Source organism: Hyperolius riggenbachi, chromosome 6, assembly GCF_040937935.1.
Source record: "Hyperolius riggenbachi isolate aHypRig1 chromosome 6, aHypRig1.pri, whole genome shotgun sequence".
NCBI lineage: Eukaryota > Metazoa > Chordata > Amphibia > Anura > Hyperoliidae > Hyperolius > Hyperolius riggenbachi.
The window spans coordinates 274,296,404-274,312,954 of record NC_090651.1 but is presented as its reverse complement, the minus strand read 5'-3'; the positions used below and the strand labels follow the sequence as shown (position 1 = coordinate 274,312,954).

At 45.4% G+C, this 16,551-nt stretch overlaps 1 protein-coding gene across 3 annotated transcripts in view; it reads left to right on the top strand.

The window, feature by feature from the left end:
* Positions 1-16,551, top strand: part of CEP164 (centrosomal protein 164) — a 195,458-nt gene that overhangs the window by 11,387 nt on the left and 167,520 nt on the right. For all 3 annotated transcript variants that reach the window (XM_068240894.1, XM_068240892.1, XM_068240891.1), the window contains exon 3: positions 1,917-2,028. In XM_068240894.1, the coding sequence (XP_068096995.1) occupies positions 1,917-2,028 (112 nt within the window). The remainder of the gene's footprint in view (positions 1-1,916; positions 2,029-16,551) is intronic.

Below are 16,551 nucleotides of genomic sequence, written 5' to 3'. Positions count from 1 at the left end.
GGAAGAGTGGAGAGAAATTGAGAATAGCCTGAGATGGAGCAGAGAGCTTATCTGTATTGCACATCACACAGAGACTACTTGCCTGTTATTGGACTCCTGTCTCTGCCAGTCTCTCACACAAGTCAGAAAGTAGCCCTCCTGGAGTCTAGGGACTGTCAAAAACTTTAACTTGTATAACACCTTATCCACACATGCAGTCATAATAACAATAGGGAGAGACCAGATTGATGTTTGCCCACGGACCCTCCAGGCAAGCTCTGCATCATGCTGTGTATATTTACCAGCTTGCCTGTCCTCTGATTGCACTTTTATCAGCTAGCCTAAAGTTTCACATTGCCTTACAACAAACCCAAATAAACCAGACCTGCCCTAAATCACTGAATGAAAGGCGGCCTGGGGGGAGATTGCCCCCCTTCCCCCCTGGCCCAGTCCGCCCCTGAACTATACTGGATACCTATACTGGAGGCACCTACCTGGCTAATCTATACTGGGGTCAATTATACTGGGGCACCTATGCCTGGCTACCTATACTGGGGGGACCTATAGCCCACTACCTATACAGAATGCAACTAGACCTAGCTAACCTATACTGCAGGCACCTATACCTGGCTCCAGCACGGTGGTGGTGGGGGGGGCGCAATTTTTACACTCTCGCACTGGGTGCATTTTAGCCTAGAAACTGCCCTGTCAGACCCCAACCCCCATATATAAGTACTGTAGATAAATACTTGCTCTACTTACATAACATATGTACTGCACAGTCCACGTTTTGATTTTAGTGATTTTTCTACAGTAAAAAAGAAAAAATATTTCATAGCATTTCCCATTTTAACTGGCTATTTTGAAGCCAATCCTGATGTCATTTCCTCCCTTACTCTCCTCTCATTGATTGTGTATGCATTGCCCGCCCTTCACTATAGAAAGTGCATTGTCTCAGCATGAGAAATATTGGCCAATCAGAGAGGAACAGAGGTGTGGGGGGGGGGGGGGGGGGGAAGGAGGGATGGAGGCTCCAGCCAATCAGGCTACATTAGTTAAGTCTGAGGGGAAGTAGAGAAGCAAAAAAGGACAACCCATTATGCCCTGCAACTTCCTTTTTGTGTACCAAATTTTGTGTGTACAAAGTAAAAGTCAGGTAAACTGGGGATGATCATTTATCAACAAGAAAAGTAAGGGTGATTTTTAAAACTTTTGGATTCCCTGGTTAGCATCCTTCTTGCTTGTTTACCAGATACAAATAAAGAATTGATTTTTAATTTTTTTGCCCAACAGTTACACTGTAATGTGTAATGACAAGCCATATTGGCCCTGATTCCCTAAACTGCTGTGATATTGATGTGCTAAGGCAGTGCACATCAATCTTACCAATACTACCGGTGCTTGCGCACGACAGTCTTACTGCAGTTCAGTGAATTGGGGTCATTGTTTTGGGGAGGATTTCCCTGGGACAGTTGAAACAAAACTGGAGCTTTTTGGAAAGTGATATCAGTTTTATGCAAATAAAAGCAGATGACTAATAAAAAAACCATGGTTTGGAACATAGAGCGCAGAGCACCAAGCCTCAGTAACAGGGGCCTAGAGAAACTGGAAGATCCTCATGGTCTTTTATGCCTTGGAAGCATATATAAAATAGTAGCCTTTAGATCCAGCAGTTAGTACATCATTGAATTAGCAAGGGCTGTTTCAATGGAGTGGTTAAGACAGAATCCATGTTGATGTTAATCAAAGGAAGTTTTGAGAAGGGAGTGTCCTAGTTTAGATGTAGAGAACCAAGTGAGCTTGTTCCTCAGGTAGTTTGATTGAGAAGAGGCGAAATAGGCCGGTAGCTATAGAGAGATAAAGGGTCCTTTTATATAGTTTGTTGCATATTGGATAGTTATGATACAGCATTTTTGTGCTTTTTCTTCATTTTCTAGAAATTCAGGAGTATGCACGAATGGTTGGGATTGATCCAGATGCAGAGCCTGAACTAATGTGGTTGGCACGGGAGGGAATCGTTGCTCCACTGCCTCCAGATTGGAAACCATGGTAAGAAAAGCTATTGTAATTCCAAATATTACATTTCCTGGCCAAGGTCATAGTGGCAACTTTTGCTAACAGTTGAATACAATGCATTGTGTAACATGATAATCTAAAAAGATGGGGCTTTTTAGGTGGAGCAGTATAAGTAAAACATGTTTGTTTACCCATTTGCCATTAAAATTGATAATAATATACATCCTGTAGATTATATAACAGTAATATAGAAATCCTTGAAAGCAAAGTTTATATTATAAACTTTCACTGAGGTCTCATTCACACTAGGGGCGTTTTTTATCTTTTTATTTTTTTTTAAGCGTTGTCGAATTTCAAAATCGCTTGTGCAATGATTTTCTTTAAGAGAGTTCACATCTGAGCTGTTCGTTTCCGATCTGCTCAGAAAAGCGGAGCATGGGAGCATTTTTCAAGCGATTTTGCCTGATTGGAAGGTATAGGAAAAAACACAAAATGCTCACAAAATCGCTTTGTGCAGTGATTGCTTGTGCGTTTTTAAGAATAAATACATTGTATTTATTCTTTTCCGGATCAAAGAGTTCACTTCCCGACTGCCGCCAATAAGTGAAAAAACGCAATTGCTCTGCAAAAGCGCTTAGAGAAGCGCTTAACAAAAACGCCCAACGCATACAAATTGCCGTAAAAATGCTTTACAACACATGTAAAAAAAAGCCCAACCCGGACGGACACGCGATAGGAACAATGGGAGCAAAGCCTAAATGTTTTGAACACCTTAGTCCAATCCACTGCTCTATCCGGAGCTAAATCCAGTGTATGGATGCTTAAATAGGAACTGTACTGAAAATAACTTAATGAATGATTCACACCCCCCACTCCCATTGTGCACACTTGCTGCAATGCCCATTGACTTGCATAATCCATGTGATAGGCACAGATTATGCGGTAACGTGCTGCGGCCTTTGCATTGGCGATTGGGATACTTTCGGCGCACTGTCGCATCACGGGAACTTTGCTATTCTCCATAGACTTTCACGGCCCTTGCAGTGGGAAAGCGGCGCAGAAGAGTAATGCAGGGCAACGCTCTGCGCAAGTGTGCAAGAGGCCTCAGTTTTGAATAAGGGGTCTGCTGGTTCATATAAGGACTTTTGGCGTATTATGAGAAATGGAATGAGTCTATTAAGGCTTTTACGGAGGAGATGGCAAGCTCCTTTTGCACAACCGGTTATAAGTCAGTCTCCGATTACAATCTCTCAGCCAACTATTTCTGTATCTCAGCCGATCAATATGACTCCGATACCGGTGAATGCTTCTGACCATGTGGTAGCCTCTGAGTCGGCAGTACAAGGGGATGCTAAAGATAATGTGCCTGTTCATATACATAAATTGATCTTCAATTCTTTCGAACTCTGAGCAGGAGGATTATATGGAGGATTACATGGAGGATTTATCTGATTGTGAGACAGATGTGGAGGTTTCTGATAAAGAGAAAGATAACCTGTCAAGATTTAAGTTTGTGGCTAGTGAAACAAAATAGTTGTTAAATGCCATTTATAATTCTCCGGGTCTGAAATCTGATGAACCAATCAGGTTCTACTCATGACACATTGTATCTTAAAGATCAATCAGAGAAGATTGTGGAATTTTACTTTAAAAAAAGACGTGGTCAGCAATTTGTGCTTATTTCCGACCTGCAGCCCCAACCACGTATCTCGCACTCTTAACCTATGAATGCATGAAGTGGAACATATCAAGATGGGTTCTAGTAAAGGGACTATTCTTAATTCCTCCCTACGTCCTCCAGGACGGCCCTCCTGAGATTGTGTAGTCTCCCCTCCCAAATCGGAAACACCTGACAAGAATTAGAATAATAATTAGTATAAATCCCACCCCTCCACAATCTCCCCTCAGTTTTTTGTATGTTTCCTACACTCACCACGGAAGCACCTACGGAGTCCTGGTGGTAGGGGAGCCTGATGGCACCTACTTTGTCTAAGGATGGCCAGGCAGGAGGATTGAAAGGATGTCGTTGGAAAGCGGTACGAGTCAGCGCTGGGCGCGACCCGTCTGGTGGTTTTTTAGGCAGCCAGACCTTTTCTCCACTTGGGGGTGGGGGAGGTTGTAGGATTTCTCCCATCCCACTGCTCTCCTAGACGGCATGGCGGCTGGGTGACGCCGTCTCCTCTTCCGCATTGAAGTTCCGGAAGTTGGAGGCGGAAGTGACGCGGAGGCACGCCGCATGGCGCAGAGGCGGCGGCGTGCGCGTACATTAAAGAGGCGGTTCCGGCGTGCCAGCGGGGGTCATTTGCACGCAGTCTGGCCACGCGTTACAGCTCTATCTCCGCACAGCACAGCCGCAAGCAGGAACGCCAGATCACCCAGCACGCCAGCAAGTTTGCACTGAGTGCAGCAACACTCTGCAGGGGCCATGCAGCAGCCAACAGAGCCCTCTCCAGAGACGAAGCAGACGCCTCCGGCTGGCACTGAGGAGTCAGGTCAGCAGCCGGTAAGGTTCCTTGCATTCCTGTTTTATTATGCTACAGTGTGCTAGTCTGTTACTAGCTAAAACATTCCCTGGATTTGTTTATGTTTTCTTACAGAAGCCAGTCAAGAGCTCAGGAAAATCTAATAAGTGTACTAAATGTGGGGGCAGGCTACCTGAGGGAACTTCTAAATCTTTATGTACTGATTGTTACAATAAATCAAAGTCTCATTCTCCGAGACCCGAGAGCACTACTGTAGCATTGTTAGATTTAATGAAATCAATGAAACAGGAATTAGCTACTACATTTTCTGCATTTAGAGCAGCTCTACCTCCTTGTCCAGTCCAGATGGTCCCTCTTCCACAGGTTCCGGCAGCTTTACCAGCATCATCTACTGCCCAGCCTGTTGTAATAACTTCCCAATTACAGGTTCCACAGACTGGTTCTGTCCCTATCGATCAGAGTGTATCCTTGCCTGTACTCCCTAGTACCCAGAGGGTGGATACGGAGGTTCCCCAGAACGTTGGTATTGAGAATCCCTCACCGTTTTCGGACGTTTCTGAGGCATCAGATGAGGGAGAGCTGGCTGAGTCTGACGCTTCAGGTAATACATCGGCTACAGTTCCTAGGTATTTGTTCAATGCTGAGGACACGTCTGAGCTGCTGAAAGCAGTTTATGATTCGGAACAAATTGAACAACCCAGGCCATCCTCTACTCCACAAGATGATATTTATAGGGGACTAGAGGATCGCGGAGGTCGGGTTTTTCCTGTCCATAGAGCTGTCAGGAGTATTATTTCCGCTCAGTGGAAGGATCCGGAGGGAAGGCTTTTTATCCCTAGATCTTTTAAACGGCGTTTTCCCTTTAACATGGAGGAACATGAATCATTGTTCAAGTGTCCTCGATTAGATGCTCCTCTTTCTCAGTGTTCCAAGGATACTGATTTATCCTTTGAAGATATGGGGACCTTGAAGGACCCGATGGATAGGAAGGCAGAGGCCCTGCTTAAAAGAGCGTGGGATTCAACGTCCTTCTCTTTTAAACCGGCCATTTCCTCGGTTTGTGTAGCCCGGAACTTGGATAAGTGGGTTCGTGGGCTCCAGGAACGTCTGGAGGAGGGCACTCCACATGCTAGAATCCTAGAGAGCCTTCCGGTTATCATCAAATCTATTGCCTTCCTGGCGGACGCAGCAACTGAATCCCTCAGAGCTGCCGCCAAGACAGCGGCCTTAATTAACTCAGCACGAAGGGCCGTTTGGTTAAATACGTGGCAGGGAGATGTTACCTCCAAGCAGAAGCTATGTGGAATGGCGTTTCAGGGGGATCTTTTGTTCGGACGAGATTTGGACTCGGTTTTGGAAAGATCTTCCAATAGAGCCAGGAAATTCCCGGATAAGAATAAGAGCGGGAAGCGGTCCTTTCAGAGCAGGAAGCCCTTTCTTAGGCAGGACCAGCCGAATAGAGGGCAAAGACAAAATAAGAAATGGACCTATAATGCAGGCAGAGGCAGGCCATTCCTGTTCAATAAACCCCAGCCAGCCCCGTCCACTGCAAAGTCCGCCAAGTGACAGCCAGATCCCGGTGGGGGGGAGACTTCTCCACTTCTTTCCGGAGTGGCAGAAGATAACAAAGAACGACTTTATTCTATCTCTGATCCAGCTGGGTTACAAGATAGAATTTGTATCTCCTCCTCCCTCCCGGGTGATAGTCACTTCTATCCCCAGGGACCAGATCAAGGCAGAGGCCCTTATGGACTCGGTTTCCTCTCTTCTGCAGAAGAACGTGATTCGACCGGTTCCAGCTCAGGAACAGGGGAAGGGGTTCTATTCGCGGGTATTTTTAATCCAGAAGAAGTCAGGGAAGTTTCGAATGATATTGAATTTGAAACCCTTGAATCCCTACATTGTAGTGAAGAGGTTCAGAATGGAGAGCATTGCCTCAGTTCGCAACCTCATATCTCCAGGGGATTTTCTGGCATCAGTGGATCTGGAGGATGCTTACCTCCACGTCCCGATACACCCGCTGTTTCAGAAATATCTGAGATTTGCAGTCCGGACGGGGGAGTCGATATGCCATTTTCAATATCAGGCTCTCCCGTTCGGAATTTCGTCGGCCCCAAGAATCTTTACGAAGATTATGGCAGAGGTGATGTCCTTTTTACATCTCCACAATATAAGGGTCCTGCCTTACTTGGACGACTTCCTTTTTATGGCAGGGACCCAAGAAGCCTTGCAGAGGGAGCTAAATTTTTCACTCCAGCTCTTGAGCAGTCTGGGTTGGATAGTGAGCATGGAAAAGTCTCAATTGCACCCGGTTCAGAGCTTAATTTTTTTGGGGCTAGGTTGGGACACGACGGTCAGACGTGTCTTTCTACCCAAGCAGAAGATAGACAAGCTGAGGTCAGAGATTCAGGGAATCAGATTGGATTCTCAGGTTCCTCTTCGAAGGTTAGTATCAATCCTGGGTCTAATGTCGTCTGCCATTCCAGCAGTAGAATGGGCCCAGGCCCACTCTCGGGGCCTACAGACTTGGGTCCTAGCGAATTGGGACAGAGATCACCGGTCTTTAGACAGGAGAGTGATGTTACCCGACCAGGTTATACAGTCACTTCTCTGGTGGGATCATTTGATCAATCTAGACCAGGGTCGCAGATGGAACCAGGAGATCCCATTAAAGTTGTATACGGACGCGAGCGCCTGGGGTTGGGGTGCCCACTGTTTGGGTCACCAGGCTCAGGGACGATGGGACGAACAAATGTCTCACAAATCATCCAATTACAGAGAACTCAGGGCGATCCTTCTGGGATTACAGGCCTTGCATCCGGTAATCTCCGGCTCGGAAGTCCTTGTGTTCTCGGACAACTTTGTGTCGGTCTGTTATGTCAGGAAGCAGGGGGGCACTCGTGTTCCGGACCTGCAGGGCCTGACAGAACAGATCATGTCATGGTCAGAAGCCAACCTGGAGTCGATATCAGCGGTCCATGTTCGGGGGATCCACAACAAACAGGCAGACTCTCTGAGCAGGGGCGTGGTACAGGAGTCAGAATGGGAGCTCAATCCCGATGTTTTTCAGGAGATCACAGAAAGTTGGGGATCTCCGGTTCTCGACCTGTTTGCCAATCCAGAGAACGCAAAAGTCAAAGATTTTTGTACCCTGGATCCTTCTGTTTCAATAAACAGAATAGATGGCCTGTCGATTCCGTGGCCAGAGGGACTGCTTTACGCTTTTCCACCGTTCAAGTTGATTCCAAGGGTTCTCAGGAAGATCCTGACAGAACATGCGGAGGTCTTACTGATCGCGCCTTGGTGGCCGAGGAGAGCTTGGTATCCTCTCCTTCAGTCCCTTGTGATCAGGGGCCCTTGGCATCTACCATGCAGACCGGACCTGCTGTTACAGAAGGGCCAGGTCCATCCGAGCCCAGAGGTCTTACATCTGACAGCATGGATCCTGAGGAGCAGATTTTGAGGCATCACGGATTTTCCAGTGATGTGGTTAAAACATTACTGGCCTGTAGGAAGCCAGCGACTAGGAGAAAGTACAACAAAGTTTGGTACACCTTCTCCGCTTGGAAACAGAGGGATGTTTCCAGGTCAGATAACATTATCTCAGTTTTGGAATTTTTACAGCACGGGGTGCAGTTAGGCTTATCTGTTAGTACCCTAAGGGCCCAGGTGTCGGCCCTTTCGGTTTTTCTTTCTAGGCGACTATCAGCCGATGTTTATGTTAAAAATTTTCTGAAGTCAGTAGAGCGTTCTCAACCGATCCCTCAGAAACTGGTTCCTCCATGGGATTTGTCATTAGTATTGGATTTTTTAACCTCAGACAGGTTTGAACCCTTGGATTCGGTCCCGTTAAAGCTCCTTACACTTAAGGTTGTTTTTTTGGTGGCCATCACTTCGGCTCGTAGAGTCGGTGATATTCAGGCATTGTCTATTAAAGATCCGTACATGGTGGTCCATACTGACAGGATTATCTTTAAGCTAGATCCGTCATACTTACCCAAGGTATCTACGTCCTTTCATAGGACTCAGGATATTGTACTGCCATCCTTTGTGGCTAATCCACAGAATGACAAGGAGAGGAGGTTGAGCTCTTTGGATGTTAGAAGGGCAGTTTTGATTTATCTGGATAGAACCAGAGAGTGGAGAACTTCCACTAGCCTTTTTGTATCATTTGGTGGTTCTAAGAGGGGAAGCCAGGTTTCCAAGATAACAGTGTCTAGATGGATTAAGCAGCTAATATCCCTAGCATACTCAGAGGCTCAGTTAAAGGTACCTGACCACATTACGGCACACTCAACAAGATCCTTATCAACGTCTTGGGCGGAGAGATCAGGAGCTTCTCTGGAGCAGATATGTCGGGCCGCGACCTGGTCCAGCCACTCGACCTTTGTCAAGCACTACAGAGTGGAGCTTCTTTCAAGCCAGGATCAGGCCTTTGGCCGCAAGGTTCTTCAAGCCGTTATCCCACCCTAGAGGTAAAATTTCTCGCTAAATCTCAGGAGGGCCGTCCTGGAGGACGTAGGGAGGAAGTGCCGGCTGCTTACCTGGTAGCAGTGTTCCGGCGAGTCCTCCAGGACGGCCGCCTAAGTTCCCGACCCTATTATATCTATTAATGGTATGGTAGTGGTTGGTGGACTAGTTGTTTCTCTTCATTAAACTGAGGGGAGATTGTGGAGGGGTGGGATTTATACTAATTATTATTCTAATTCTTGTCAGGTGTTTCCGATTTGGGAGGGGAGACTACACAATCTCAGGAGGGCCGTCCTGGAGGACTCGCCGGAACACTGCTACCAGGTAAGCAGCCGGCACTTCCTTTACTGTCATGTTTAAATCTATGAATTTTATTATTGACACAGCATCAAAATCTTTATTAAATTAACAGCTAGAGCAGCAGGTTTATCTAATGTGGCTAGGCGTAATATTTGGACCAAAACTTGGGACTGTAGTGCGTTATCCAAGAATAAAGAATGCACTATTCCTGTTTCATGTGATTTACTATATGGCCAGTGCTAGATAACATTTTGGCAAGAACTTCGAATAAAAAGAAATCTTTTTCCCAAGCCCTTTCATCAGGGGAAAAGATTTTTGTTTTGTAAGAACCAACAAGATACCAAACCAAAGCTGCAGAATAGGTGTAAACCATGGTCTTTCAGTAAGGTTCTGACTCCAATCCTAACCAACAACAGTGACAAAAAAGACCAGGTGGGAGGGAGACTGGGCTTCCCAGAATGGGAAACATTTGCACCCAGCCCGTTTATTTTAAATCTTATTCAGATGGGTTATCACATAGTTTTTCAGGAATATCCTCCAACAAGGTACATTGTAACTGGTACATTACAATCACAGGAGGAGCAGGCAACCCTAGAGGTAATTCTACAGGACATGTTAGTGCGGAATGTAATCTCATTGGTTCTAATTCAGGAGGAGAAGAAAGTTCTACTCAAAGATTTTCTTAATCAGGAAGGAGTCAGAGAAATTTCAACGAATCCTGAATCTTAAACCCTGCTTACTGGTACATCTCGATAGAAAAAAGGTCACAAACATTTCCAAGACTTGTTGTCAGAGACCAGAGAAAAGTTCTGCACTATCAGTTCAGTTGCCTCCCATTAGGGATAAAATCTGCTCCAATTATTTTTTACAAAGGTAATTGCAGAAATAGTGGCATCTCTGCGCAGTATAGGAATCATGATCCTGATTCCTATACTGTAGTGTTCCTATAGTGTTGTCACATCTTCAGCAGGCAGGTTGGATAATCAGTTGGAAAAAAATCACAATTAGAAAAAACACATGATTCACTTTTCAGGTTTCCTATTAGATTCCCGAGCTCAAAATATTTTTTTTTTGCCAGACCAGAAGAAAACCAAGAGTTCAAGCAATCCTTGAACACTAAGGTTCTTGCATACTGTCACACTCACCACTCTGGGGTCCTACGACGCTCCCGCGGCCGTCCTGGGGTGCGCACGCACAGGGGGTCCTTAGGGCTGGTGTGTGGGCTTCCTGGTTGGCGGCGCGCGGCATTGGGCGATGCGCGCATGCGCGCAGGCTGCATTGCGCGCGCGTGCACGGAGTCTTGTGCGCGCGCGCGTCTGCTCGCGATTGTGCGCGCGCGCAGGCGCGGTGCGCTGTGCGCGCACTGCACATGCGCAGGGCGGTAATTTGGCGCCCAAGATCCTGTATAAAAGCAGCACTGGCCATTACTCCAGTGCTGCTCGTTCTGACAGCTTGGCGTAGTCCGTAGGAACTTTGTTACTCTGATCTCTGATTGACTCCTGGAATTGACCCTTGGCTTGTGACCCCGACTCCTGCTGTTTGCCGCCTGCCCCGACTCTTGGATTGTGACCTCGTTTCTGCCTGCCTGCCGCCTGCCCCGACTCTTGGATTGTGACCTCGTTTCTGCCTGCCTGCCGCCTGCCCCGACCTTTTGCCTGTGACCTAACCACGCTGCTCTCCCCTGTCCTGGACCTCTGGAAACTGCCTGACCACGTCTGCTTCTCATCACACATTAGCGTCGCTGTTCTCCTGACCACTTGCTGAGGTTATCCCAGTAGTGACCTGGCTGGGCACTAGGCAGCTAAATCCTGCACTCCCCTCAAGGGAGTGTGGGCGAAGACCCGTGGTCGCTTAGATCCACTACTGGGTAACGCCTCTTCCTTCAGTGGGAAGGTCAACAGTGTCCGAAGACTTCAGGAAGAAGTTAACACATACGTTATCTGATGCTTGCCTCATTGGAATGAATCCAACTTGATCCCTATGAACAAGCGCCAGCAAAAAATAATTAAAACAATATAGAAGTAAACAGTCTATAATATATCCCAAGAAATGAGATTGGTCTGTAAATCTTTGCAGTGCTTTAAAGTCATTTTAAACATATGAGCAAGATTGCAGATGAAAAAATAATATAGGCTTGGAACATACTGGCATGGATGAAAAACTATCTGTAAAAATGTAAAAACTGATCTGTGGAGCAGATCAGTTTTTAAAGGCATCAGAGACCCTCTGTTCCGCCAATGTGATAATTGCTGCAGATCCAAACTTGCAGTCCATGCAGCAGAATGAACCGACCAGATCCGTTGGAATGGACCAATGTGAATGGATCCATTGGTTAACTTTAAATCCGTTTGCATCCATTCTCTTTCGTTTCGGTTGGCTAAACCGTCTGTTTTTTTAGGCCGATGTGAACCGGGCCTGAGTGAATAATAAACAGTGAGTAGACATTCAGCTTACTCAGAGTAGCTAAGCTGGCTCCTTCAGGCACACTTCTGATACTGCCAGGCACTAAATATGAAGTGGGGTTGGTGCGCTGGAGCAATGTCAGATGAAATCCTCATTTCCTGGTTATTTGTCACTTGTTGATCATGTGTTGGCTCTGATATAGACCTCTTTTGGATTCTCTGTAGACCTCTCTGTGGATAACTGTTGTCGTACCTGCCTCAGTGGTTTGCTCTTAGACCCAACTTGTGTCAGAATGTCTTGGCCTGGTAGTGCTGATCATGTATTGGCTCTCATATTGGCCTCTTTTGGATTCTGTTTGCCTCTCTGCAGACATGTAACTGTTGTCATACCTGCCTTGTTTGTTTGCTCTTAGCCTCAACTTGTCTTAGAATGTCTTCTCCTGGTATTTCCAAATCATACATGAGGTGGCATTTCTAAGCCCTGTAACACTCTGTTTGAAGAATAAAGAGCCACACAGCACAAATGTAAAGAAAACAAATATTTTGGGAGAATTTTGTATGAAAGGTTTACAGAAATTGATATAACTTACAATTATGGAGGAGCTCAATTCAATATTTGTGCTTTGTTTCCAAAGTTAATGATTACATTGTTTCCGCTGCTGGTCCTTCTCCAAGGTGGATCTTCACATCTTCAATATCAGTCTTGTATAATTGGTCACACCAGATTTATGGTCCTAAGGTGTTCTGTAGCAGAATTTCTGATTGTATGTAATTGCCTCTAGGTATCTATCTAGGAATCATATCTGAGCTGTAGAAATGGAATCACTTCCAAACTCCATCTTGTAACGATCGGTGTAACACAGAGAGTGTCTGATTATTGGTGATCTGCAGTATCACCAAGAATACAGATATATACCCGATTATTGGTGATCTGCAGTATCACCGATAATCAGATATATTACTAACCTCTGGACACCTGAGAGATATGATTGTTTGGTGCAACAGTAATACTTTGAGAACAATACCAGGAGGACAGGTACAAGGCAGTAAGGAATACTGCTGGAGTAGTATCTTTCCACAGCCTGAGACTCTCCCGTGGGGAGGAGTCACACTGGGAGAGGGAAGGACCAGAGCGTTAGTGACACCAATATAAGGATGCCACTGACTGATCAGTGAACTATCTCTTAACTGGGGAGATAGCTCTCAAGGTCGGACAAGCCAGGTCGGCAACACACTGACATACAAAGTACAAAGACAGGAGGCTGATTTGGTAATCCTAAGGCAAGCAGGGTTTGGCAACAGAGTATCAGATATAGCGAAGTACCAAATCAGTGGACAGAAGAGTGGTCAGGAAAGCAGAAAGTCATAACAGATAATAAATTATGCCTAGTCTCGGATGTGAGCTCCGTGATCATCAACACCCTGGGACTAGTCTGAAGTATAACAGAATGATAACACAGATTCCTAATCTTTGGGTGTGAGGTCCTTGATCATCAACACCCTGGGACTAGTCTGAAGTATAACGGAATGATAACACAGATTCTGACAATAAGGTCTGAGTGCTTCCACGTAGTGATCGCAACGGCAGACAACCAGTAAATGACCAGCACCCAGTATATATAGCCCAGCGCTCTCCAGCGCCTCCCCTAAGTGCTGGACCAATGGGAACTGGTACAATCGTCAGCTGACCGGCTTGGTCAGCTGACTCCCTTCTGGCTGTCATAAAAGTTCTGCCTCTCAACGCACGCGCGCGCGTCCTTCTGAACCTGTGTGGACTATCAGTCCCAGCCACACCAGACATGTCTTGCGTACCACCCGCCGCGCTGGACGCGGAATCCGCCGCACCGCTATCAAGGCATGCGGCGGTTTCTCTGCGTTCGGCCATACTAGCAGATGTAGGCCCACGCGTGCAGACCGCCGCGTTGGACGCGGAAACAGCCGCCTTACTCTGAGCGCACGCGACGGCTTTTCCGCGTTTTCTCACACATCTATAGCAGAATTAGTGCTTGTACTTTCTGAAGCACCCTGTCTGTTACACGAGTCCCTTGCTGAATTTGAAGTCGCATTGCTTCTTTTTTGGTAAATGTGCTGTGGTTAATGACTATTCTATGGGCAATTTGTGAGAGTGATAGATGTGCTTTTAGAGTGTGTATGGAATCGGAGAATGGCTAATATAAGGGGCATTGTTGAAAGTAGCAATGGAAAGGCTAACTGATCTACAGAAAATTTGATGAAAGGATCTTCACTGCTGGGCGAAAAAGAAACAAAAACAAAAAAACTTGAGCACCCTTCTGTACTGATGAAATAATTTTTTTTTTTTTTTTTTTACCTGTAGACAGGTTTGTGTAATAGTCTTCCATCAATACTGGTACTAGCAAATATGGTACAAGCGGTCCCCAACTTACAAACAGGTTTTGTGTTTAATTTGTTTGTAAGATAAGGCCTGTGTTATACATGGTGTCACGTGGATAAATGATTTATTATTGGACAAATGGTCATAAACTTTGTTTTTGGCTTTTTTCAATGTGCTTTTAAAGTGTTTTAAAGTACTTGTAAATAATAGTTGATACAATACTGTAACATTTAACAACAAAAACGTATAAAAAAACTTTGTGTATTTTGCACATGAAGACAAGTGTTAGAAATCATGTCATGCTACCTTCTGGCTGCTGGTGGCAGTAGTGACTCTGGCTGCTTTAGACTTCCGTTGTTCACCAGCAGGTGGATCTACCTATAATTTGGTTGCCTGGACTTCCGTTGTTCACCAGCAGGTGGCCTTCTACTGACTATAACCTCCTGAGCGGTATGCCTAACAGTGTCGGGCATGCCGCTCAGGAAGTTTTGTGATGCATAAGTGACCTACAGTATGTTAGTTCAATATAGCAGCTCCAGTAAATGTTAGCTAGCAATAGGCTAGCTAGTATAGGTGCCCCCATCCCCTAATTGCCCCATTTTCCCCCTGATCCAGCCGCACTTACTCAACGCAGCCTCTTCGAACAGCTTCGGAGCACCTGCAAATAATTTCCCCTTGCAGTCAAATGTCATGTAAATTTTATATGCAGCTCCAAATAGGACCAATCAGAGTAACTTTCTGTCAATTTTTATTTGTCCAAGTTTAGCTGCATAATGCTTATATAACATTTATGCAGGGAGAAATTATTTGTATCTCGTTGATCATCCTTTCTGTCAACCATTTTAAGGCCTCGTTCACATCTATGCAATGCAGATGGCCGTGCGATTGGAACGCAATGCATATGATTGCACGCCATCTGCGCCACTACCCGCTGCACTGCTGATCACATCCATTGACAGTGAATGGGTCAGTTCCGCGTTTGAGGGGAGAATGCATGCAGCAGTATGCAAGCGCATCATAACGCATTATACTGCTACGCAGTGCCTTTGATGTCAACGGCAGAAGGACTGTCTATGCCCTTCTGCCGTTCTTGTGTGTGACACGTCATATGTGCTTCCAAATGCACACGAAAGCGCGTATGATGTGAACGAGCCCTTAGCCTGCTCACTATCTGGAGACTACTCTGGGCACTGACTGTTGCATCGGCTAAAGACCGCAAGCTGTATCTACTGGTGAGGCATACATCCAAAAAAATGGCATCGGTGTTAATTACTATTCTTCCTCCAGGCCGCCATGGACTCAGAAAAGATGCAATTCGACTGCCAGCTATTGCTGTTGGCTAAATTGCAATGTATTTCTCATAATTTTGGCTTTGTCCTTTGCCAGCGCCCAAATTGCCCTCTGAGTGCCACTGTAGCCATAATTCACATTACAGCCTATGGCAGCACCCAAATGTCCAGTGCCCTTTTTGCCTGCCTCCCTGGTGAGACCTAAGCTTCTTGTGTAAGCTGCTGCCTGATTACTGAGGGAATTGCCTATCATCTCAGACTTCCTTGTGCACGGCTGCAACACTACAGTGTTATCCAGACTGCACAGAAATGTGGACAGAGGAGCACATTATCAGTACTGTACCGGCATTAACTGGTGAGACCTACGCTTCAGGTGGCCACACACCATGCAATCTGACCGTGCAATCATTCACCAATTTTACCACTTTCATGTAGTATAAGAGACTAACTGATAAATATATCCGAGACACAGTGAATCTGTTGCTGTTATACTACATGGATGTTGGTAAGATTGTATAAAAATTGTACAGTCAGATTGCATAGTGTGTTAGCTGTTGCGTGAATATTGCATGCAAATCCCTGCATATCGGGCACTGTGCATACTGATCTAGCTTAGATGCTGTCTGTGCTCGCTTGCTGAAGCATTGAAAAGAAGCAGCGTCACCTGTCTAATGAATTACAAGTGATCAGGTAAGTTATTAACCCTGAATCTGCAGCATTATGACAGAGCTTGACATGACAGGCTCTGTCGCTTACACTAAAAGCACGCTTTAAGAGGTTATCTGGCTCCTCCACACCATACAAATTAGTGTGGTAGGAACATTTGGTTCAGAGAACTTTTGAGATGAGTGACGTGCGACTGGTACATTGTTCTCTATGAAGAGCTGTGCAAAAATGTGTCAATTCTGCAGCAATAATATGTAATTATGCTGGGAAAAAAGACAGAACTTCCAACTGACTGAAGATATAGATAATGTGAACACTTATGATTTTTTTTTTTTATGCAACAAGGAATTTAAATGAAGGGAAGCATCTTCTGCGGCATTACACAATTATCAAAGATTTCGGATATAAAACCTACAGGCTACAGAATAGAAAAAAAACAAGCCCTGTTTATCACTATGTACATGTATTCATATTACTGATTACATTTGTGGCAGGGTTATTTATTTTTTTAAAAATTCACGTTGTACAGCAAAATATAACCTGTACTTAGCTAACATATAGCAAGCAGATATACTGTACGTAGCATCACTAAT